Source organism: Phasianus colchicus, chromosome 2 (genome assembly GCF_987193195.1).
Source record: "Phasianus colchicus chromosome 2, bPhaCol1.hap1.1, whole genome shotgun sequence".
Classification (NCBI taxonomy): domain Eukaryota; kingdom Metazoa; phylum Chordata; class Aves; order Galliformes; family Phasianidae; genus Phasianus; species Phasianus colchicus.
Genome location: NC_143437.1, coordinates 67,413,536 through 67,439,156, shown reverse-complemented (window position 1 = coordinate 67,439,156; position 25,621 = coordinate 67,413,536). Strand labels below are relative to the sequence as shown.

Sequence of the window (25,621 nt, the reverse complement as noted above, 5' to 3'; positions counted from 1 at the left end):
GCTGGATTTGGTTAGAATAGCAGCTTTGACCCAGTGACCATTTATTTTTAAAGTCAGAGAGTATTTCTCATGTCAGCACAGGGGAGGAGGTTCCAGGATGTTCTGAATGATGCCTTTTCTGCAGTTTTAATCACACCAGTCAGATCTCTGTCACCCCAAGTTATTTCCACAACATCAATCCTTTCCCTGAACTTGTGGATTTGAAACACCTTTCTGATCTAGTTTCTCATCATTGCTGTTGTTTTCAGTCTTTGTATTCACTGTTGGCAGTTGTAGAAATTAAATGCCAACTAAAATTTGGACAAAAATTGGAGGCCTTGTCTAGGTTCACCACCACTGGTTATGGACATACGATGGTAAAGCCTTAGCAGCTCTTTGCAAGAGGTGGTCCGCCAAAGAGGGTTCCTGGGCTTGCCTGGAGTGTCTGCAAGGAGTTGTGCCTCAGATTCTATTTGGAGGTAACCTCTTTACAAGGACATCTTCTCTCCTCAGTGATCATATGGCCTTGCTTGCTTTGAAGGGTACTGCAGCACAGTGGCCTGTCCTGTAGCATATGGGAACCGGGAGCAGCTGAGTACCACGAGTGGTTTCAAGAGAGGCTGTGGGCAGATCCCAGCAACAGAATGGTACAGGCCAGCTGCATGCTGAGAGGAGAGCCACAGTTCCCAGCTCTTGTGTTGGCATTGGTGACTTCTCCTCTTGCTTCAGTTCACTAGAGGCTTCCTTCAAGGGAGCAAAAGAAGCTAGCAGAAGCCCTGCTTGTTTTCCTCTGCACACTTCATAAAGGAGTTACAAGAAGGCACATTCCCAATTTCTTTTTAACTTCGTAGATCACCTCCAGCAGACAGATTGTCTCGTGGACCACTTCCCCTCCCCTTGGCGATCAAATAACATTCCTGTGGTGGCTACAGCAGTTGCTTACATGGAAAAATAACATTAGGAAAGTATTTAATGTATTTTTAGCTGTCTTTAAATGCATTTTAGCAGCTGGAAATGAGGGAAGTTAGTACCATGTGGCCCACGGACTCTCCGTAGCCCACCACTGACTGTTCAGAGCTGCTTGCAGCAGAGAGCCCCTCTGTGCTGGACAGGCTTCTTTCACTTGAGAAGGGCACAAGGTATGGGATGGCCAAAAAATGACAACTGTGGAGGCTAGTGGGTTGCGTGCAGCTGAGGGATGTGGTGAACCCACAGGTAGTCTTGCTCTGCCATTCAGGAAAATCTGGGAATCCTTGTGGAGATTCTTCTCATGAAGTATTAGCGGGGGTCTTCCCTGAGGGAGGGACTCATTTCCTGGGTGCAAGGTGCCAGGGATCCTGGACAGGCTCTGCTGTGGGTGCAGGGCCACAGTGCTCCCACTAAGCCCAGGCCAGAGTGAACCCGTCCACATTTCTGGAAAGAATACACTCAACAGATGGAAGCGGAGTACTATTTTTACCGTTGCTGGTGCAGCGAATACAGAGACCATGACAATTGATTATGTGGGACAACAGCAATCCACAGGAACTGGAATTTCAAGGATTAGGGTCTCCCCAAGGATTTCCTTCCAGAGATGCATTTGGAGGATGAGGAATTCCTCACCCCTCTGGCTGGAGAGATACCTCTGTGGGGAATGTGGAGGCACGGTGCTCTGCCCCATCTGCAGCCAGCACAGGACAATAGCACTGAGGGCAATGCAGGCTTCTCATCACAACAGGATGCCAGCCTTACGGCAGTTGTCTGTGCTTCTCCAGTGATGATGTTTGACTTTCCACAGCTTTTTTTGTCCTACCAGAGACGCTCAGCCTGCCTTTAATATATCCAGGGATGGCTGCCACATGTTTCATCCATTTTAAAGGACATTTAGGGAAATTAGATGGCAATTTTATACTGAGTAAGCAGACTAATATTCTGTCTCTCTGCATTACTCAGTCAGATATTCCTCCTAGAAAGTAGATGTTAGGTGTTTTCATTTAAGTGGCATTAAACTTTTGTGGACCTAGCATTAGGATTTTATTGCAAAAGCATTGTCCTGTTGTAGTGAAAGCTTTGCATTAACAAGTTCCATCTTAATAAATTATTCTGTTCAGCCTGCTTTGTGACTTACACTATCATGAGATCCTGTTCTTAATATTAAGCTGCAAACACAGATTTCCTTTTCCAGTACTAAGGCTGCATAAAAAGGCACTGAAGCTAAGAAATCCCCAATCTGGATCAAGATTTTTTTTTTTCTTTACGGAGAAACAAATATCCATGCAGAAATTGAAATGCTTTGGAGAGGAGGAAATCCTACTGTAGATTGCTCTTCCTCCTTCTTGTTCAAAAAGGAAATCTTGAATTAATATATAGTCTGTTTCCAAACTACTGGCATCTTTCACAAATATAGGCTGCTTGGGTGATGAGCAGATAGCACAGTTTGTGTAGCCAAAGATAGTTGTCATGATGTACTTATTAATGAGTACACACTGAACATCAAATGCTGTGCTATTTTCAGAGAGGTCCTTTCAGATCCCTCTTTCTGTTCTTTTTTTGATTTCTTTTTTTTTTTTTTCCCCTTAGCCTCCTGCCATTTTCCTCCAAAGCTCAGTGTCAGGGAACAACAAGGGAAGGGACCAGGGAGAGGAGGTGCACTCATCCATCCAACTTCCTCAAGTCAGGAGCTACTCTGTGCACGCCATTTCTGACAGATGTTTGCCTAATCTGCTCTTAAAAATCTCTAGTGATGGGGCTTTGACAGCCTCCTTAGGCAATCTACTCCAATGCTTTGCTGTACCTATCATTAAGACAGGTTTCTTGATATCTAACCTGCAATTAAAGGCCACAATTTCCTCTGCCACCAGTCATCATGTTGAACTTGTAAGTCAAGCCAGCCCCACAGAGATGGCTGTCGTTTCCTCTATAGATCTTCCTGGCCATCAACACACCCCGGGTGATGTGCTCTCCTCTGCCAGCAGTCCCTGTGCTGAGTTCCCCTCCTGGATGGCACCCTGATGGCAGGCAGCTACCTGCCAGCTGGGGTTGCACAGTGAGGGATTTGGAAGTCCCAGGAGAGGTGTTGCCGCAGAAAGGTTGAAGTAGTTTTCTGCTGATGAAAGTGAGTGTTCACTAGGATCCCAAGGTGCAGAGTAAGAGCTGAAGCCGTTATTGTCCTGGAACAAAATGTGCTATGAGAGCAGTTGTACCGTATATTGCATACATGCATGCATTACATCTAGCACTTTGGACATGCACTTTTTGTTGAAAGCATTTCTAAAACAGTATTGGGGTTTAAAAGCATTTTAGAAAACAGGGAGATGACAGGTTTGATTTGCTTTTTTTCAGCTGCTTTCTTTTGAACAGTAGCATTCAAAATGCACCCCATGGCAGTGGGGCTGATGGAGAAGCTGCAGATGCCAGCATGCTGGGAGCGAGGCAGAGAGGCAGGGCAGCTGGGGCAGGTGCCTGCTGGTGTACAGCAGTGACAGAGAGGGACTCAGCACAGATACAGGCATATCACAGTGCTGCAGTGACACGATAAACTCTGAGCCTCTCTTAATACGCTTATAACGGTGCTGAACATTGTAAGGGTATTTCCTTCTACAAATTATTTACAACTGGAAGATGGTAGTTGATGGATTCATGTGAGGCAGCTGGGGAAATAGGTCTGGCTGCTGAAGGCAAGTATTTTATCCAGTGAAAAGGAGCTAGCCAAATATACTTTTGCTGCTTAGTAAATGATAGCAGTATGCCATTCAACTGGTTTTGAGACAAGGAAATTTTGGTGACATCTGAAGTTAAACAAAGTAAGGAAAGGCAGGAGGGGAGCGTGTTGCTGGCAGCAGCAGCCTTTGTTGAACCAGCAATTTTGGTAAGTGGCTCAAGGTCAGCGGGCTTTGTCTCTGTGTTGTGACACGTGCATCACAAACACCCTGCTATCCATTTCACTTTGCAAGGTGTGTGCACTGGGACGGGGCCCCAGGAGACAGGCTGCAACCTGCAGCCTGGCACGTGCGCAGCATCCAGCACAGCTCCAAGACATGGCTGCATGGCTCTGGGGCAGCGCTCCCAGCTCTGTGCAGCACCCTTAAAGCCCCATGCAAGGTCTCAGAAGGTCTCTGCCACCTGGCTGCATTGAGGTGCTTCCCTTTCTGCAGGGCAGAGCTGCTGCTGGAATTGCTGATGCTGAGCTGTGCATGGCATTGGGAAGGCATTTGTGTCCCGCTGAGTTCTGAATTGCTTGGAAGGGCCTCAGCGAGTTGGCCATGTCCCTTCATCCAGGCTGTGAGATGAGAAAATGATCAAGTTTGTTTTCAAAATGAGCAATTTTATTTTATTTTTTTAATAAAATATGTTCAGATTTGGACTTGGTTTTGATGCAGCATGGGAGGGAAATGTATTGTATGAGACACAGTTCAGTTCCAAGTTAATAATTAGAAGAATACATTTAAGCCTTTGTCAATATGAAAGGGATTTCAGGCGCTCGGGAATGCTTTGCCTCTTCTTTGTGGCTAGAAGGAAAATTGTAAAGCATTTTCCATACGGCAGCTATTGAGGCAGCAAAAGAAAAAATATATATAAGCTGCTACGACACGCACATTGTAAGCTATTTTTCTATTTCCTGATAGTAGATGCTGATTGAAAGATACTTTTGGGCAAAGTTTGCACTTTTAAAAATTGCATTGTCCCCACTGGGCAAATTTACTAATGCTGCAGGGCAGCCAGCAGAGAGCTGAGGTGCAGCTGGTGTAACCCCGTAACATTTTCCCAAAAATCCCTGCACCGCTCGCCCGCTGCTTCCCTTTCCCAGCCCTTCTCCAGAGGAGAGGCAGAAGCCTCTCTGCAGGCGAACCAGCCGTGCAACGTGCAAGGTGCAAATAGCTTTCACAAATGCCAACGCTAAAAAAAATGTCCCCGCTCTGGCAGTGTGACACGTGCAAACAAGCAGCTCGCACCGCACCACGCAAGAAGGGACGATGCAGGAGCGCTGCCACAGCCGTGGGGATGCCGTGCCCTGGGCCTGGCTGTCACTTCGCTGTGGGGACTGGAACCACAACGTGCCCCCCTCTGTGTCCCCCCCACATCCCTTCCTCGGCCCCACTCCTTCCCCCACCCCCGGCTCATTGGGGCTTATTTAAATACGCTGGCAGGGAGCCAGGATCTCATCATTTTAATGCAGTGTAAAATGGAATGTGCATAATTATATGCAAGCCATATGCGAGGGAGACAGCTCAGCTGTGAATTTCGGGAGGCTGCGAGAGGGAGAGAGCGAACAGTCAGGGATCAGATGAGACGGAGCGGAACAGAGTGCAAGTGTCACCCAAATGAACAGTGTAATGAGTGCTCTGCCGACACTCCTCCTCTCACCCTCTTCTCCCTTTTGCTTCAGCTCAAAACCTGAAAACGCTGCAGATTAGGAGGAAAATGCTATATGCAGGCAGTGTTGCTAATGGGCTCTGGTAATGTCTCCATTTAAACTTCGGCTTTCTTAATTAACAGTGCAGCTCCAAATAACCGATAACTTTTAATGCATCTTCGTAATTAAATATTTTTCCCGCGCTTGATGGAAGGGTGGCTGCTCTCGCGAGCTGATTGCTCCTTTTGGATCTTCGCTTAAGCACGGAGGGGGAGTCCGTTTGTCTACAATAGTGTTACATGTAAAATATGACTATGAAAGCTGATTTATTTTTTTTGGCCTTGCTGTTAAACTGAAAATACATTATCTAGGGATTGCTTACGCATGTCAAAAAGTTGAAACGAGAACGTATGTAATGTAATCCTGAAAAATGCAATGAAGTAAATGGAAACCCTGAAGTTACTCACAGTTTCCAGCTCAAATATTTTGTTTTGGGTTTGTCCTTTGTTGTTCTAATGATTATGCTGCGATGAATTTGCATGTTCAACCTAAGCTGTGTAAGAGAACGGCATCGCAGGTTCTCGTATCTAAAAGGTGTATTTAAACAAACTTTTTAATGATGTTGTGTTTGGGGATTCCCGTCTGTTTTAATGATCTGAGCTGTTATGCTTTTAGCTATTTTTTTTCCTTCCATTATTTGTAAGTCCCTAAATAGGCCATTATATTTCCCTTCAGGCTAGAGATGAAGATGGACATGCTGAAAATTTTCCCCAGCAGCACTATGCTAAGGAAACTCCAAGACTTGCCTTCAAGAATAACTGCGAACTACTTGTAAGAATAACATACTTACAACAAGTCTAGATTGTTACTTTAGCACAGTGAAAACCGTTTTTCTTTCTGAAAGGCTTTTGTTCATTATGCCATACATTATGAAATATTTCTTTTTTTTTTTCTTTTCTTTTTCTTTTTTTTTTTTTTTTCTTTTTTTTGTGTTTCTGTTTAGCATTCTTATGCTAGTTCTGGTATCCGTGAACGATTTAAGATCTTGAATTGCTTGCCAATCTCGTATGTTTGATGTCAGAATGTGAACGGCCTCATGGTGCTGCCTGGTCCCATGTGGTGCAAGGAGACAGCCAGGCCAGTGCCCCAAAGCTCTCACCCCCATCCACTCAGTACACACGGCCATGGGGCTCAGAGCTTCCTGGCCCGCAGCCCTCTCCTTGCCACTCCTCTGCTGCGGGGAAAAAGCAAAAGCCAGGAAGCACCGATGGGGAGCCTGCAGTGTTTGCAAGCTGAAGCACAGCCACTGTTAGCTGCAAAGGGATCTCAGTTCCAAAGCAGGGTTAACTCTGTTCATTTCAACGTTTGCAGCTAGGCGAGATGAAAGGCAAGCAGGAATGCCTATTATATTTCTATTAAATGAATCTGTTGGGACCTAATGTTCTTGATTAGCTTGTGAAAATGAGTGCTCCACAATGGGTTTTTCTGTTTACCTAGAGTAAATAGAGAATGAATTGTAGTGTATGTAAGGAGATTCATGTACTGCATTTGAAACTGGAGGTTGAGATGAATCGGTAGATCTCTCCCTCACCCTTCTTCTTGGCCTCACCTACATAAAATGTGTCATTTGGCTAAATGGAAATATTTGCAGAGAACCAGAACGCAGGATTAGATTTTGAAATAAGCTGAAACAAGCGACAGTGCTTTTGTCCTAATTATAATAGCCAAGAGAGGGATAGCAGAGGAGCAAGCTGTGTTCCCAAGGCACTGAAGCCTGTGCAAAAGGTGCTGACCCAATGCCAGCATTGATCCCCTGTCCCAGGTGGGACAACCAGGGAGGCCAAGATGCCGAGCTGGGATAACCCAGCATGAGAACTGGCCCCTAGACTGGTGCGATTTGTAGAGATGCCCATACTGCTGTCCTTTTGAGGTGGGCTTGGCATCTACACTCGTGGACTGCAGGCTCATATACCGCCGGCATCCTCGGTGCAAAACCAGCCCCTGTGGGGTCATGACAATGTTTTCAGGGCCACATGTAACACTCAGAAGAGTTGGCTGGTTCCCAGTGTAATTTCCTCAAACAAAAAGGGACTCGAACCTTTTGACCTGGGCTTGCTTCCTCTTTAATCCCTTGCAAAGCTCCTGGTGGTTTCAGGGGCAGCAAGGTTACATGCTAAGGTGAGGAAAGTAGACAAACACAAAAAGGGATTCCCTGTGATAGTCCCAATTCCATTGCCTATTAAGTGGAGGGGTTTCATCACAGCCATGCTTAATTACCGTGCCCTAGCTCAGACTGAGTGTGAGGACCCATCCCATGCCCCCGCGATGTCCCTGACGTCAGGATGGCTTCTGAGTGTTGCTGAACTTCAGAACTAGGGTCATAAGACAGCACAATGGCATGTATACAAAATAAGAAATGTGTTGTTTTGACTGAAAATCTGCTTTATTTTTAGCGCAAGCTATGAAAGATCCAATTAACCTCCTTTGTACTATTAAAATCAAGCGTTCTTTCAATGCTCTGTTAAATACTCCTTTATCAGTATCCATGTAAGTTATTGCATTGTTGTATCACTTCTGTACCTGGCAAAAGCTCAAATCATCCAAGTTAGTCTTTCATGTGCATTTTTGGACAAGTTTCAGTTCTTGTTTAAGGAAATAATAAAAGCAATCTGTCATAGTTGTATTTTCCTATGCTATTGGAAACAAAATTGGCAGGGATGTAACCCTTACTCAATTTGCCGGTAGAAACAAAAAAAGTAGACAAACAATGAATACCTCTGCTATCTTTCAAGATGCATTTTAGGAACTGATAGTGGATGTACAGTGGTGGGACTAGGGGGAAGGAGGAACTGGTGTCATTATTTGTTGAAGATGCTACATGTTTCACAGAGAGGTAGTGCCTTTTTCTTAATGTTTGCCTTTTTTTTTTTTTTTTTTTTTTTTTTAAGCAATGATGTATTGAAATGTGTTTGAGAGTAAAATGAATGTCACAGGAACTGGCCAGTAAGACAGCATCTGTCTCCTGAAGGCCAGTTGGAATTCCTGAGTTTGTGCTAGCAATTGTTTCCTTGGGAGGGATGAACCAAAAATATGAAAGAAAGAAGTGGGGACTTCAGCTGCTTCCTCTAAAAAATATTTTCCCAGTGGTAAAAACTTATCCAGGCTCTAACAGTGCAAGTCAGGCACTGCCTGCCTGAGAAGGAGTGGATAGCTGAGATTCTTAAAGGAAAGAGAAACTGAAAGTTGTTTATGCTTTTGAGGATGAGGAAATCCTTGGAGTTTTCTTAGTGCAGTTGAGTGCTGCGGTAGCCTGTCAGGTGAGCTGGGAAGCCAAGGCTCCAAAGTGCTTTCTTTGCTGTAGGGTTCAGCTGCCCTTTTCGAGCCAGGCTTGCTGCATTGAGCGTCGGCTGCGGGCTGGGGAGATGCTTGTGCTGCGTGGTGCTGGCAGGCGGGTGCAGGGCTGGGCGCTGTGGGGCTGTGCGCGGATGTTTGCCCGCGGGAGCTGTACTACATGGGCTGCATGCTAATAGCCTGGGTCACGGGCACCAGGGAGAGCTTAACTCCTGACTACTTGGAGGGATTTGAAAGCATGGCAGCCTGCAGTACTGCAAGTCATATGCTATCTTCACTGCTCGCACCTCGGAGGAGGAGATGCTTTGGTTAGAGTGATGCAGCTCTGCTGTGTGTTTTTTTATTTGAGAGACAGCTTGATAGGAAAAAGGAGGAGGAATGAGTTATAATTTGTGCAGCATAACCCTCTGAGTGCTTGCAGTGTATGTTAAGAAAAGCAGAGACAATTAAAGATTTTGGTTGGCATAAAAAGCCATTATGCAGTTACAGGATTAGGTGAGGGCGATCATGTCCCGCACTAAATCCAGATATGTTTTGTGTCATGTGCTGTGTCTTACAGCACAGAAAGCAAAGTGGATGAGAAGCTCCAGTCATCGAGGAGATAAATTTTTCCCTGTAAGCTTTTCAGCAGCTTTGTGGATCGTGTTTTCTTAAGATTAGTTACCCATGATAAATACTGAGAAGTGCATAATACAAATTTCTTTTTAAAGAGCCTGGCCAGCATGCTGTTTTGGCCAGCCACCCACCCTACTACCATAGGCACTGCATCAGGATTTTAATTCCTTTTTCCATGAGTGGCTGGAAGCTTTTCTTTCAGGCACATCTCTTTGTTTCTGCAAGGAAAAGGCAGAATTTAGTCCTCTGGAAGCTGATTGTAAAGGAGCAGTACAGTCCAGCGAATAGTGGATCTGGGCAGAGATGGGATTAGTTGCTGAGAAAGGGCAGGCTGGGATGAAAAGGCCACTGAAAAGCCTCCAGCCCTGGCCCTAGCCAGCTGAAATTCCTCAGCCATTGCCTAGAGAAAGGGGAAATCCATCTGGCACCTACCCAGGTTAGTCAGGGTAGGAAGAGCCATGCTTGGGTGCCTTTTAACAAAAGTGGGAAAGAAAAATCAACAGTTCATCCTTCCCCCCTCTGGGCTTCCCAGAATACCGAGTCAAGGTTTCAGACCAGTGTGCTGCTGTCTAAGCTCAGGAGGGTCCGATGGGTTACGGAAATTAAATGCCAGGTTGCTTTCCAGATCATTTGTTTAGGGAGATGATCTGAGTACCACCCACCACTCTGGGACTATATGTAACGCAGGCAAAAAAAAAAAAAAAAAAAAAAAGCAACCAACAAAAACACAAATAAAACATGAAGAGCCTGAAAAGAAAATTCCTTTCCAGTCCCACATTCAGCTGTGATCCATGGCTGTGCTGCAGTAAAGTCTTTCTCTTTGAAATCAAAAAGTCTGCTCCCAGCAGTTCTGCTCCTGGAGGATTAATCTGTGACTCCAGTGCACAGTGACTTAGGAGATAGTCTTGGTGTTCGGAAACTGTTACATAAATGACAAAAAAAAAAACATGCTTGTTATCAGATTAAACACAAACTCACCCACAGCCATTGATCTATAGTCACTAACAAATAAAGGGAGAGAAAGCTCTGAAAAGATATCTGACGCAAATACAAGTGAAGCACAGAATGCAAGCTGCTTAGATGTGAGCAGAAGGCTGTCATGGATGCAGTGGCAAGGCTGAGAGGAGCCAGGGCTGCAGAGGATGCTCCTTTCAGCTTCTGTCACACTGTTGCTGCAGGGGGGAGCCAAGGTCAGGGAGCCTGGCACAAGGTGGCACCCAGGAAGGCAACAAGGGGGGAAGTCCTGACCTCAGAGTTATACTTCTGGAAAGGGAATCACTTCAATACTTACTAGACAGGCTTTAGAGGGCATTGAGAATACTTGTGATTGGATAGGTCTTGCAGCTTTTGTAGTCCTAGGCACATTAAACATAGGTACGTGTATCAGTGTACTCAGGTAGCCACAAGAATTTGGGTTTCAGAAAGAAAGGTTTGGGTTCTCCCTTTTTACAAGGTACCTGACCTATTTCCTGTGTCCCAGTGTCGAGTAAAACAGCTATTGATTCAGTGCTGAAATGAACTGCCTGTTTGTACACTTGCAATCACAGACCCTTAAAAAAGGATCAAATCAGGGGGAAATTGCTTTGCTTATCCCCTCTTCTGCCTTTCCCCTTTTGTTGCCCACACTGCCTCCTTATTCCTAGCAAAGAGCAAAAGCAGAGGCTCTCCTTGGAGTCTCTCTCCTTCCTTTTAGGTTCAAACCAACAGAGGGAGAAGGAGAGCACCTTCTCAGCCTTCCCAGGGGCTGGGGCACCTCCAGTCTTCAGGGCACTACCCAAAGTTGGGTCTGAAGGAGATCCCACAGCCCTGAGGATGTAACAGGAGAGAGCAGCCCAGAGCTGGGGCACCCTGTGGTGGCAGTACCCACCCACCAGCCAAAACCTCCACACCAGAGCTGACTGCTGTTCCAGTGATACCTGTTTTTTGCTGCCTCTTTCCTCTGGTGCCATTTTTTGGTTGTTTACCAGTGGGTTTCATCAGCTTCTTGATCAGTTTGCGGCCGCAGCCCGGAGGCACCCCATGGCACACTGTCAGCTGTGCCAGCCGCCATCCGGGCATGAGGCTGGTGGGAATGCACGGCTGCCGATGGAGAGCCCAGCGTTGTCTTCAGGGGCTTTGGAGCAGGCCCAAAGAACTGTCAGAACTGCAGTTACGACTCTGGAACAGAAATATCGAGCAAAGCAATTTTAGCAGAGAATTGGTACGGGTGTTCTTGAAAACTCAGTAATCTTGGCCACATGAAATTCGACCTTTTCTGTGACTGAAATAACAGTGGAACTTAGGTCATATCGTGGTCTGATCGTCTGTAACATTTCAGTTTCAAGAGCTAAATTGTTCATGAGTTAGAGCAGAATATTTTCTAAAAAGAACCTGCCCCAGACCCTACCAAACCCAAGCAAAACAGAATAAATTGCATTCTGCTTCTTTTCAAGCAAAGGGAACATCCCAGGCAAAATCAGCAATGATTTTTTGTGGTCCTGAATTGCTGCCAGGCTGGATATGCCATGTGTGTGCTGCATCCTCTTGCCCTGCTCCTGGTTATCCATTTTTCTGCTCCACAGTGGAAGGGATGGTGGTGGCTCTTGTTACAGCTTACTAATGGGATTTGTGTTGGGAAGAAATTCTTCTTTGGGGCTGGAGAAGTTTCCTGCATCTTCCCAGTCCTGCCCTGTGTGCTCCCAGCCTCCTCCATGTCAGTGGCGGCCTTGTGCCTTGCCTGCTCTGGGACCTGGGGGAGGCTGCTGTTCTCCTTGACTCACAGTATGTTTAGGGCTCTGCCAACGTCTGATCCAAATCCCCACGAAATCAGTAGGATCCCTTCCATTAACTTGCTGTGAGCTCTGGATCACACCCTGTATTCCACAGGCAAGGAAGGACAAACAAGTGCCCAGAGTCTCCTTCCCCCTCTCTGACCAAAAAGTGCTGTAGGCCTGCTAACAGATAACTGGAAGCATGGCGAACACACTCGTTTTTTCTATAACATTGAATGTGAAGGCTGTGATCAGAGACCAGTGGTAGGAACCTGCAGAAAATACTACCATGCTGGAGTGGGTAGTCACACTTGAGGGAGCAGCTTTGGAAATAAGACCCATGTCTCATTTTTTGGATGCACAGGGCTGCTGAGGGTGGCCACCATCTGCAGGTTGGAGTGGGAGAGGGCCAACTCAGTGGTGGTACGGGGTGGGATTAAGCCATGTGATAGGCAGACGCTTTCCATGCCTATCACTGGCGTTTTTATGGGGCTGGTGGGGTAACAGGATGTGTTAGGACCTTTGGGCTGCACACCAGCCCCATCCCCTCACCAGCAGAGCTCCCCTCAGCACTCCAGTTATAGCCATCAGCTTAGCCTGGGAGTTCTGGTTGGGCATTTTCCTTCATATCAATACAGGGATATTATTTTAGGATGTGACACTTGACACTTTGCTTTCCTTTCCTCAGAAGGAGGCAGTTTTCTAGTTTTTGCCATTATTATTATTTCAAAAGGGAAGCAAAATGCGTTTGTTAAAAAGGAAAATAAATAAAATCCCATTACGGCCCCAGTTCTGTTGTCTTCCCAGAATCAGCATTAAGGCTTTTATTAATAAATGTACAATTATTGATGATCTCTGAATAATTTCTCCTACTTTAATTTCTTCTCACTACAGGGCTGTGCTGTGTTCCTGTATTTTTACTCTTTGTTTTCCTCATTTGATGTGTTCACTGAAGTTATAATTTTCGTATTATCGTAGAACAAAAGAATCCTTAGAGTTGGAAGGGACCTTTAAAGGTCATCTAGACTGACTTTCCTGCAATGAACAGGGACAGCACAGTTGATCAGGTTGCCTAGGGCCCCATCCAGCCTGGCCTTGAAAATCTCCAGGGATGGGGCATTCACCACACCACTGGGCAACCTGTTCCAGTGCCTCACCACCCTCATTGTAAAAGGCTTTTTCCTTATACCCAACCTAAATCTACCCTCTTTGAGCTTGAAGCCGTTTCCTCTTGTTCTGTCGTCACAGACCCTGCCAAAGAGTCTGTCCTCTTCTTCCCTGTAGCTCCCCTTCAGAATATATTAAACAAGTTCTTATTGACAAATGTTTTTTTCAAAAATGATCTCAAAGAAATATCAATTTTTTCATTGGCTGGGAGTTTAAACAATTAAGTTTGCAAACTCTTAGCTGAAAATTGATTTTAGAAGGCTGTTTTTTAATGATAATTTCAGTATATCTTAAAGTAAAAATGCCTGGAAAAAAAGAAGTTATCTCCTCCCAATTTTAAAAATCTTGAAAAAAAAGGTTTGTATCCATTGGAAGGATTGTGAGTTGTGGCTTTGCTTTATGAAACTGGCATTCATAACCAATTTAAATAAAATTCAGACAGTTTTTGTAGAAAGGTTAAAGTATGAAGATATGCCTTGTTCCAAAGAAAGTTAAGTTAAATTGGAAATAAAATTTCCAAAGCTTTTTCAGAGCTATAAATATTTGCAGAAGGTATTTGCAGAGGAATCAGAGGACTTAGTGGGGCATGAAGGAGATGTCATGGGGTACCCTGGGAGCCACAGATGCCTTTGTACCTGGAGCACCAGGGCCAGGCCCCAAAATATCTCCTGGCTCCCAGGACCTGCCATGCCTTTACCTCAGCTTTCACTCATGCAGCATCAATGAAAATGAGTGTTGTTGGGTCTGAGCAAGTTCTACATGGACCGGCGTGAGCTCTGTCATTCTGCAGTTGGCTCCACCCTTGTATTGCTGAACGTACTGCCATTAAAAAGGAAGAGGGTTTGAAGGGATACTGCTTTGGCATCCCTTCAAGTAAAAAGAGTCAACATAAGAAAGCAGGGGTTTGAAAATCAGGAGTTGACGGTCTGTTTATTTCTCAGAATTAAGGTCCATCCCATGGCAAGGCCCTCTCTTTGGGAACCGTTGGGACTGTGCAGGGATGATGCCCAAGCAGGGCAGGTTAACTTCACACAGCCGTGCTCTGAGGGCACTCCAGAGCAGGTCTGTCTGTAAGGAGCAGGTGCTTCACTGCTCTCTGCAGTAGGATGCCATTTCTACAGAGTATAAATCCTGCATTTTATTATAAAAGTTAGTACCAATAATTACTTAAAATTTAATGAATTTCAGTTCTCACTTAATTGCTTTTGAGTAGTTCACTTAACTTATTAAAAAGAAGCAAGGACATATTCATTTAATGAGCAGCAGAAGCCTTGGCCTAGCATCTGCCTACATTCTCTTCTCAATTAATCAATTATAGTCCAATGGTGTGTAATTACACATTAAGAAAGTTATTGGATATCTCAGCATGGCTGTCCCAGGGGGCTCATGAATACACTAATATAACACACCTGTAATGACCTGTTCTCAGATCTGCAAATTGCTCCCATTTCTCTCTCTCTCACGTTGCTAAATGAAGATGAGAGCAATTACCATTAACTTTTTGAGTCACATCTAGTCAATGAGAGAGAAAAAAGAGCCCTACCAGCATTCATAATAAATCTGCCTTTTGTTGCTGAGCGTTGCAGCAGCACCAGACATTGAGCTGTAGGGCAGTTGGCGTGCCTGGAGACTGCACACCACTCTGGGAGTACTGCAGCAGTCAGGACTGAGCACACTTGTGTAGGTGAAAGGAACAGGCAGACCATGTCTGATTGTACCCAGACGTAATTGGCCAGGAGTGCTTCAAGTTAGGCTGAACTCCGGAGCTGATCCCTATGCAATGGCTCTCAGTCTGTGCATAGCAACTAAGCCATGTTGCTGTTGTGTGGAATTTTTTTTTTTTTCAAACACTTGAAAGAACAAAATTTACTATGTAATGGCACAAAGGGTTTGGTTGTGTGAGGGGATACATTCGCCGATGCTCTCTTATTAATGCATAACAAATGGAACCAAGGAGAGGCTCTTAATCTGCATAATGAAGTCTGACAGATTCTAAATTGGTGATTCAGTCAGCTGAAGGGCCCAAAAATGCTGTGTGGAAGTGAGCGTTTGATGGCTCCATAAGTCAAACAAGCGATGATATCTGTCAAGGTTTTTATAAATGTTGTCTTGCACGGTGTGATTTTGATGTGCTGCTGTCACCGTCTTTGGGAAGAAGTGTCTGTTTCCCCACATGAAGCATTCTTGTTGCTTTCATTTGTAGACTCAGGTGGGTGTACAGGAAGATTAACGCCCAGAGATACCCTGAGCACAACTGTTCCTCACAAGGAGGGTCCATTCTGCTTGTAGCAATCTGTACGATTTCATTGCTGTACCCTGGCACCAAACTAGCATTAGCAACTTCAGTGAAACCTTCATTGTGACTGGACATTGCTTCTCTTCTTGAGGATGGCCCCTGTGTTTGGCAGGGTGATGCTCCTGGTAGATTCAGGGGGTCACACATTGCTCATAGAGTCAGTGGTTGGGCTAGATGATCTTAGTGGTCTTTTCCAACATTATTGATTCTGTGATTCTATGATTAGTTGCGCTATAGCAGTGACAGTGGGTATTTCACTCTGGTTTCCACCTGTGTCTCATGTCTTCCCAGTTCCACTGGCTTCCCAGCACCCTCGGCTTAGGACATGATTTGGTTCACGTTCCTACTGTAGCACCCCAGGGCTGAGCTCTGTTCAGGATCTGCTGATGGTTAATGAAGGAAAGCAAGCACGATTTACTCGAAATAATTAGGTTGCAGGTATAGGATTGGTTAAACCACATCTAGAGGTGCTGTATCTGTCCATTAACTAGATACATGTTCTGTACGACATCCACATTTGTGGCAGCTGTAACCATGAGATCAGCAGCATATTTTTGCATCTGTATTCCTTAGAGTTTGCACATAGAGCCATTCAACTCAAGCAGAGGTACTACTGGTACAGCTAGCTATCTGCTAACTTGATGTCTGAGTGTCTGGTCTTCAGCTTTGAAATGAAGATTCTGTTATTTAATTACTTTTGCATGCAATTTGAGATTGAGATTAAAATGTTGGAAGTGCAAAACGATATCTATTATTTAAAATTGTGTGATTCTCCAAATAGCTGACAACGGCACCCTTGGTATTTGCAAAGAGAGGTTCATTTATTATGAATTGTTATCTGACACAGTAGTGGAGAGCAAGTTCCCAGCTTTACCTTCAGGCATTTCAAAACCATCTGACTGCCCAGGCAATGAAGCAAGCTCTGCTGGAGTAGTCCATGAGGATCCCACAAAGTGATCAAACTGTGCACATGTACATTGTTCTCAAATCCTGTTCAATGCACAGTTTTGATTATGCTGGGCACCAAAATTAAATTCTGTGCTCAGTTGTTTATTTTTAGTCTGTGCTTGAATGATCAATTAAATATGTTTAAACAGAGAAAGTAATGCAGTTATATCATAGAGCTTCAATATGCAGTACAGTATACTGTTGCACAGGCCAGCTAAATACGGGACCTAAAAAAGCTGTCAGTTGATTCTTTGGTTGTGTAGACTTTGTGTGTCTGATGGGGAGGAGGCTGGTTATTTCATTCAGCATCAAAAACGTGTTTCTAGCTGTATTCCCTGCAAGAGGCTGTAATTCTTTCCATGTCACTTCCCTAATTGAGCAATAAACTCAGGATTGTACTAATACTTTTTATTATGAGGAATCAACGTGCTTCTTCTAGACAGGCAGAAAAATAATTGACCACCTGTGCCCAGTCCTGAATGAACATTACTGCACTGAAATAAATGTCTCTTCACTCAAGATGGGAAACAGTCATTTTCTGAGAGATTTCTTTCCTTCATTACACCACAGAGGTATAACAGCATGTGATGTGTTCCCGGGGTGCCTTTCTGCTGCTGGAGTGATGTAAAGGAGTCTCCAACTGGGGAGAATATGGCCCAGAGATGGGTTTGTTTTGTACTGAGAGGTGGTGACAGGACTTCAGGCTGGTGGAGCTTCGGGCTTATTGCTGCTTGCCTAGCACATGTTGTAAGGAGCAAAGGATGCTAGAAACTAAAATAATAGAGAGCAAATAGACTGAGTATAGAGAAAAGATAAATGCCTCCCCTATCAGTTATTTTTCACCTTCTATTGCTAAATCTGTGGGGCTTCCTCTCATCTCCATCTCCAGATGTGGGTCCCAGGTGTGCGTGACAGCAGCATGGCCCAGCTGGAAGTTTGCTGCTGGGCAGTGCCCCTGGGAGCAGCCCCCTTGCAGCAGGTGCACGCACACTGTAGCAGGCACAGGAGTTGTGCAGGGTCTGGAAAACGTCTGCAGCTTTCTCGTACGCATGCCTTGGTCCTTGCTTTCCGAGATATTGCGGGAGACTGCGCTGAGCAAATGCTTTTGTCCCCACGGGGTTTGCACAGCGTATTGCCATCAGGCGCTGCGCTGTTGTCCTTATCCAGCGTGCCGAGTTCGTTTAATGAGGGCTACACAGCTGATAGGATTGCGCAGGCCAGCAGTCCCGCTTTTTGGCTCTCTTTCCTGCAGCCACAAAGCAGGGCTGAAAGCTGAGGCCTGGGTGAGTGCCAGCTGTCCAGAGGTCAAACCAGATTAGCTGTGGTCATTGAAGGGAGATAACCAGAGGGCTTGGCTGCCCACACAGCCCCTGAGCAAAGCTAGATATTTGTCTGCCTTTGTTATGAAAATCCATCCCAACGACCCAGCCGAAATTCCAGCTGCCCAAAGTAACCGTGATCCCTGCTGGTGGCCTGTCTTTATTTTCTGGGCTGCTGGGGTGCCAGGGCACTTGTACCACAGCAGGAGCATCATGGAGATGTCACATCCCTGGAGGCAAAGACCTCACATACATCAAAATCCAGCCCAATGATGCCCTTTGCTGTGGGGATGGGACCTGCTATGCTATCTGGTGAGATGCAGAGGGCTTTGCTGATCCTCCAGGTACCTGTGTGACTCTGTCTCAGAGGAGAGACCTGAAGGGCATCAGCATCATGGCTCTTGGAGGGAGGCAGCAGTGTTTGGGGTTCCTGTGATATATTTTCCTGCTTCTGCTGGGGGATTAGCTCCTTCTCATAGCTCCAAACACAGCATTGTTGTGAGCTCTGAGAGGAGTCTGGCTCAAGGCAGGTCAGCCGGAGTTTGGGATGGGTGAGGAGCAAGAAAGGGAGGGGAGGAGAGAGGAAAGGACTTTGTGAGAGCAGAAAAAGTGAATACAGGTCACTGCGACACCACACAAGCTGTGTGTGTGATGCCTCCTGACACAGGGCACCCAGGAGCATGGGGGAACCATAATGGGTAGAGATGGCATGAGGAAACTAACATCTCCTGCAGATGTGACATCCAAAAAGCTCCCCAGCCAGTGCAACTATTTTTAGCAAAAGTGCAAACAGTGATAGATGCCGTGGGGCTTCTGTTGCTAAAATCTGGCTATAAGCAACATATTCATATTTAAACAAGTCAGCTTTGCACGTTGAAATGAGCAAACACCTCCTCTGCTTGCTTGTTTGTTGTGTAGAAGCCATCAGCATCGCTCCTTGTCCCTTCCCATCAGTGGGGATGTGGAGTGCTGTGATGGATGAGTTGTTGATCTAGCTTGTCTGCAAGGCCACTACGTGTTTATTTCTTGCACGGCATTCTATTGTGCAATGCTAGAAATAGGGATGTGGGCTTGCCCTTGCAAAAGTAACATCTTGCACACAAAACAGTGCCGTGCCGCTAAGCTCTCTTGGCACAGTTTGTACAGCCAAGCACATCCACTGTGAAACCCAACCCTGAGATGCACATGAATAAATTCACACAAAGTCAAGAGAGCTGTGAGCAGCAGAGGCCTTTGAATGCAGGGGGCAAAGCAGCAAGGATGGAGCTCCTGTAACTTCTCTTCTGCTTACTGTAGGCCTGTGTCACCTCTGGGGAAAGGCCCCTGGCTTACACTGGCATTATTTCTAGCCAATTATCCTATTTAGGTATCTCATGTATATTTAGGTCTTGAAAAGGTCAACAGCAGATCACAGCCAAGCAGGCCTTTTTGAAGGTAGAGGACTGGAAGCTTTGCTTCTAGCATCATTAGGAAATAATTGCTTGTGAATGTCCAGGGATTCAAATCTGCATGTGGGAGCTCTGGAAAGGAGGGCAGGAAGGTTTAATATATTTTTGAAACAGCTGCTGCTAGCGTTGCACCTGAGCAGTGCTGAGCAGCCCTAGCAGGGCACAGCCACTGCCTCTCCCTGCCTTAGGCCCTGGAGCCTTGGAGCCCAGCAGCTTGCCTCTGTGCCCATCCCCTTAGGACTGTCCCCAGCATGAGCACACTTCTCCATACAGAATTCATCAGAATTCATTTTCTTTGTTTGTTGTTTTTTTGTTTTCTGCTCCTTGCAACATTTTCCTTAGGTCCCTCTTCCCCTTCTGTCTTCCTTCCTTCCAAGCTTACTTTCCGTCAGTTTAATTATTCTCTTCCATGGGTACAAGGCAACTTGTGTCACATATTTTTGGTACGTCCAGTTCCTGTGTTCTCCATCTCCTCAGGTCTGTGGTTGTAGAAAACCCCTTTCCTAAATGCCCAGATGTTACTAAGTGGCATTCTTAACATCAAAGAAAGACCAGGCTGCTGCACAATGTGATGTCTCACTATATCGTAGAATCATAGAAAGGTTTGGATAGGAAGGGGCTTAAAGCCCACTCAGTTCCAACTCCTGCTGTGGGCAGGTCTGCCACCCCCAAGCTCAGTCTGGCCAGGGTCCCATCCAACCTGGCCTTGAGTGCCTCCAGGGATGGGGCACCCATAAACTCTCTGGACAGCCTGTGCCAATGCTTCATCACCTCTGAGTAAATAATTTCTTCTTAAAATCTAACCTCCAGCCTGTGAGGCTTGTGACTGAACACAAACCATGAGTTCCATATGAGGAAGATGGCCCTGGTGTGTGGTGTTAGACCAGCACCTAGTGAGACAGCTGCTCACCTCTAGGCTCTGCTGCAGCTACTCCCTGTCACCACAGTCAAGTCACCTCATCTCTCTTTGTCTCTGCTCCCTGTTCATAAAATGGACATCACAGCATTTCTGAATTTCCTATGGGATTGTGGAGAGAGATTCCTCTGGCTTGCTCTGCCTTTATCTCACCCCTCTGCCCACGCTGCTGGCAGGTGGGATAAGATGCCATCAGATCAGAACCATAGAATCACTAAGGTTGGAAAAGACCACTAGCCCATCTAACTGTCAATAGCTGTGCTCAGAGCCAAGCCTGCATTGGGTGCAAAGTAAAGCATCTGTAAGGCTGTTGGTGTTGCCAAGTCATGCTAATATACTACGTGTTTCAGATACCTACTTCTGAACAGTAACGTCATTTAATTATTGTAATGTTGCAAATTAAGTTGCCCACACACAAATTCAATATAGCTTTAATTATTATATGTCGAGGGCCAATTAAGTGCACACCAAAACCGAGTGGCGTGGTTTTGGTTTGTCATCTGATTTGTTATGGTTCACCCCCCTCACCTCAGCCAGCACTGCCTGAGTCAGGGGCACAGAAAGCAGCCCACGTGCGTACAGCTTCCTCCTAAACCTCCACTTCACAGGAAAGTAGCAGCTGACATAAAATATTTTTTCTTGAGATCCAGCTGAGAGCTAGTTTTGAGGCATGCCCTCCATCTCAAGTGAGGAATGCAGAGAAGGTACGGCTTAGGTAGGCAGGCAATCATCTCCAGAAAAGGCACTGAATGCAGTAACATTCACACACACATCAAAAAGTTTGCAACAAAAATCCTAATTCTGCAGGGAAGAAAACCCAGCCTGCAGCCAGCTTAAATGTATTGGTCAAATCAGCTGGGCAGATCTGCAGGCTTGGGTTTCAGCAGCCGGGAGCACATTGTCTTCCTTCCCAATAATTAATGGGGTTTTCAATTTGTAGATATCTCCTAGCACTGCGTTTTCAAGCCCTAGTCAGTGAGCTCTGCCCGGCAGGATGGCGGCACGGTGCCAGTGGAGCGTCCTGCCTCGCTGCGCTCACGTACACACCGACTGTGCCCTCCTGCTCCCCCAGCCTGGAAGGAGCCCTTCTTTGAGCACCACGCACCGCTCTCCATGCAGGCAGCTCATTATCCCGGGCATTTCAGGACTAATTTATAGGACATGTGGTTAATTTGCATAAGCCATCCTGTACACAGAAGATGTCTCCACAGTAAAGTAATATGCCAGAATCTGGATTTATGTGAAAACATGAATGCTGGGCGGGGGGAGCGCTTTTAGAAGCTGTCATTAGCAGCAATCTCTAACGTGTACCTCTGATAAAAGTCACAGAATGCTGCCTCTCTACCTACTGCATGTGAAGCTCCCATATAATTTTTCGCTTTGAATCTTGCTCTTCTTTTTTATTAAGTAAGATGGGTTTTGATCCTTAAAACGGCCTTGAAACATGAATACCGTGATCTGCTGGCTTTGTCTAAAAGGGAAGCAAAATCCCCAAACTGGCTTCGTGCAGAACGCCGCGGGCTCAGCTATGGCGGCGAGGAGCCTGCTGCATTCGCTGCTCTGATTGTTTCCTCCACACCAGCAGCAGTGGGGCCATCAGCCTTGAAGCAGCTGACATCTGAGGCACGGGCTCTTCCTGTGCTTTGAGTTAGTCGGCCCTTGATCCCGTGCCTGCTTTGTGCTGGGAGCTGACCTTCTTGCACAGCTCTGCTCCCGCTCTGCCACTCGGGAAGGCTGAGCTGCTGTCTGCAGGACTCCGAATTAGAGCTGCACAGGTCAGAGGAGCAGACAGGAGAGTCGTCATTAGGAGAGCTGATGGCTGTCCTTGATGGATGCGATATTGCTTTTTTTGGTAGCAATTACAAAATAAGAGCATTGCAAGAAGTGTTTTAAGCGTCCCGCTCCCCTGCAAGGTGTCAATGTAGAATTATCACAGAGCAAAATGGCTAGTGGCTTTCTTTCCACGATTTCTACCACCAGATCGCTTCACCTACAGGTACAGATGTTTTGTCTGCCTTCATGGCAAAGAGCACCCAGGTATTTGAAAGTCAAGCTGGTCTCTTTCTTTTATCCCTAATACGTCTTCTGCCATTATGAAGCCTCTGAAGAACGCATTAAGTCCGTATTTACCCCTGTGCAATCTAATTAACTTCCAGAATAGCTGTGCAGGTGTAACTGAGATCTCAGTTCGAAGGCAGCTTTGCTCCATTTATTGTAATTGAAGGAACTGTTTGGCCGGCAGCATTTCTGTTACTTGTAATGCTGTTTCAAACGGAAATAACTTAGTTGGACTTTCATACAGAATCTGCAGGAATGCCAGCTAGAATTGCATAAGTGAATGCATAAATATCTGCTTACTCGTAAATAGGAGCTAACTTGATCTGCAAATCACATTCCCACAAACATGCAGTCCCAATGCCAGCACTACAGATTGGTTTCCCGGGGCAGAGCTATGGTTTCAAGAGTGTGTTTCAGTGCTTCATTGTTTCAAAGGTCTGAGCAGCAGTGGCTGCTTTCTTGGGTGTAGTTCCCATCGGTGGAACCTGCTGGGTGTATAATGGTTTTGGGAAAATAACATGTTGTAGGAAGAGAAGTGCTCTAGGTAAAGATGTTTTTCGTCTTTTTTTACTGCTATAAGTTCTGTTACTCTATCTGTTATTCTAGCTTTTGAGATTAGCATTTTCAATCACAGCAATCTGTAAATTTTTTATAAAGTTGGACTAGAGGTTACATGGAAGTGATTGCGCTAGACTGAACATAATGGCTGTGCTCAATTGGAAAAATACATTTCTCTCTCTCTCTTTGAATTTGTGTATTCTATTCTAACTTGAATCACTTTTTGCTATTCTAAGATGTTTGTTACAAGCATATTTTTTCTTCCGGGGATTTACATCCTCTCTTAGTGTTTTGATTGCTTGTGAATAATTTGATAGAAAAACCTTTATATGTGTGTCTGCGATGTACAGTGTCTAGATGAATTGGATTTTGACTGATCCCACATAGTTGAAGCCACTGAAACAGGAAACATTTGCAGTGCTGTCAGACGGGAAAATCTCCCTTCTGCAACTTGACTCAAATTTGTTATGTGTATAGCGCCATGAAGCTCAATAGATGTAAATACAGATTAATTATTTAAAAAGTAATAGGAAGGAATGAGCTTCCAAACATGTAGTGCTTAATTATTTAAAACCTATAATGGAATTTCAACCCTCACGCATCCCTCAGATCTCTCGTGGTGCTTGGACGAATGCCTGAGGTTAACTGGCATGTCCCCACCTCCCAGTCCTCTTCCTCCCTATGTCACACGGTGATAGATGTGCAGGGTAGATGTGAAGAGCAGTCATTATTGTCAGTCATGTCTACTAGTAAATATGCAGTGCTTAACTCTGTCTTCCTTTCCCCCATTACTATATTGCATCCTGCAACGAGGATTTCCTATAACAAATCCTAAAGCCTGAGCTTGAGCAAAGCCCCTCGTGATTGCTGATCCCAGAGAGTAAAAAGAGCCCCGAAGTAATGTTGTGTTCTGTTCATGTAATGGCTGTGGCTTGAGAACCATTGTACATGATTGTAATGGATGCTGTAAGCACATGTAGGAAAAACTGATCCCCACTTCAGAAATCTCATGCTCTACATAGTCAAGCCAAATAAGGGGAAGCCTTCTCCCTGTATGAAGAGGAGGATTACAAATACAGAGTGAAAATTAGGAGTATACAACCCTCCTAACTTGAGGAACACCTTGACCCCAGCCTTCCTTCTCTGTAACTGATGGAAAGAGGATCTGCTGGGATCAATTCAGAGCTTCCAAGGCAGGTTGCTGCCAGGATCCATTTCCCCAGAGTTGCCTACAGTCTGCCCTGGAGCTGGAAGCAGTAAATGTCTAAAACCGGGCTGTCTGCATTATTTCACTCCTTATCCTTCCTCTTGTCCAAAGTTACTTGAAGATTTTGTGTGTGGGGAACGACTTGATTCCAACAGGTAAGTCCTGTCTCAGCCCCAGACTACATACCCTCCTTCTTTTATTGCAGTACCGCACTGATGGAGGAACATTCAACCCAGAGTGGTTGTTAAAATAAACATGAAGAAAAGCCCTTAAAATAAAAGCAAATGTTTTGGTTGCATTGAACACACACAGAAAGAGGCTGTGTATGCAGTAGCCACTGCTTTGCACTGGCAGCCAGGTTTCAGCTAGTTTGATGAGTGGCATTTCCAGTGCCATGCTGTCCTAGGAAGCCTCAGCTGCTGTCCAGGAGTTGCATGGAAACACCTGCAGAAGGAAAGGGGCTGCAGCAAGCTAGATGGACTCAGTCCTTCTTGAGGAGGAGTCTAAAGGGCATAGCACTTTTGAGAACCTAGCATGCAGTACATGAGTAGGGTGAGAGTTTAAATATATTGACTTCTTCTGTGCTATGCAATGAGAGAATCATCTGCATGATCTTGTGAGTGTGAATGTGTTTTCCACGACGTGTTTATGGGATAAAATCTCGGCAGTCACAGAGTGCATCATACACACAGAAGCAAGGAGTGTGTGCCATCTACAGTAACACAGTGTGTTCTTAGCAGGGTCCCTGTCATTGTGTTCTTTACTGGATAGTGTGTCTGATGCCTTGTGCTGCAGCATACCCTCCTTGATGAGAAACAAATACTTTGTGCCAAATTCAGCTCTCAGCTACGTGGTTCAAACTGAAAAAAACAACACTGGCTTCGGTGGAGTTATCCCAGATTCATCCTGGGTTGCTAAGAATAGATGTGATTTATGTAATAGCTGGGTGTCAGGTACGCTCCACTAAACAGAGGGATAAACAAAGCGTATTCTCTCTTTTCATCTGAGTAGAAGAGACCTAGTGGGACTTTTCTTCCCCCACACATTACCCTACTTAGAAAGAACTAGGTACAAATGACCAAGGAAGAAGGGGCATTTGCCATTGCTCAAACACCAGTAGATGCTTCAGGCCTGACAACAGCGTGGCTGGAGGCAGCTCCATCAGCCTGGGCCAGCAGCAAGCTGGGAGTGCCCCTTGCAGGAGGTCCAATTTCATGGCAGGAATGTTCTTGGTAAAACAAAGGGGGCATTAGCAGAACACAGGGAAGTGTGTATGTTTGGCTCTGGGCTGCAGTTTCAGAGTTTCATCACTCCTTGTTTATTATTTTTAGAACTAAAATCTTGGAAAACAGTGGTTTAAGCTATCTAGTGGCCATAGTAAATCCTTTCTACCAACAACAGATGTGTTTTTTTTCTTTTCATTTCTTCCTCTCCTCTCCTCTCCTCTCCTCTCCTCTCCTCTCCTCTCCTCTCCTCTCCTCTCCTCTCCTCTCCTCTCCTCTCCTCTCCTCTCCTCTCCTCTCCTCTCCTCTCCTCTCCTCTCCTCTCCTCTCCTCTCCTCTCCTCTCCTCTCCTCTCCTCTCCTCTCCTCTCCTCTCCTCTCCTCTCCTCTCCTCTCCTCTCCTCTCCTCCTCACATCTTGTCTCCTTCCCACTCTGGGCAGAACATGCAGCAGAC

At 45.6% G+C, this 25,621-nt stretch overlaps 1 protein-coding gene across 3 annotated transcripts in view; it reads left to right on the top strand.

The window, feature by feature from the left end:
- The window catches only part of SOBP (sine oculis binding protein homolog), a 109,988-nt gene that overhangs the window by 57,041 nt on the left and 27,326 nt on the right, over window positions 1–25,621 (top strand). For 2 of the 3 annotated variants that reach the window (XM_031611198.2, XM_090135916.1), the window contains one exon: window positions 6,047–6,142. The exons of the other annotated variant lie outside the window; for it this stretch is intronic. In XM_031611198.2, the coding sequence (XP_031467058.1) occupies window positions 6,047–6,142 (96 nt within the window). The remainder of the gene's footprint in view (window positions 1–6,046; window positions 6,143–25,621) is intronic. 3 annotated transcript variants of the gene reach the window in all.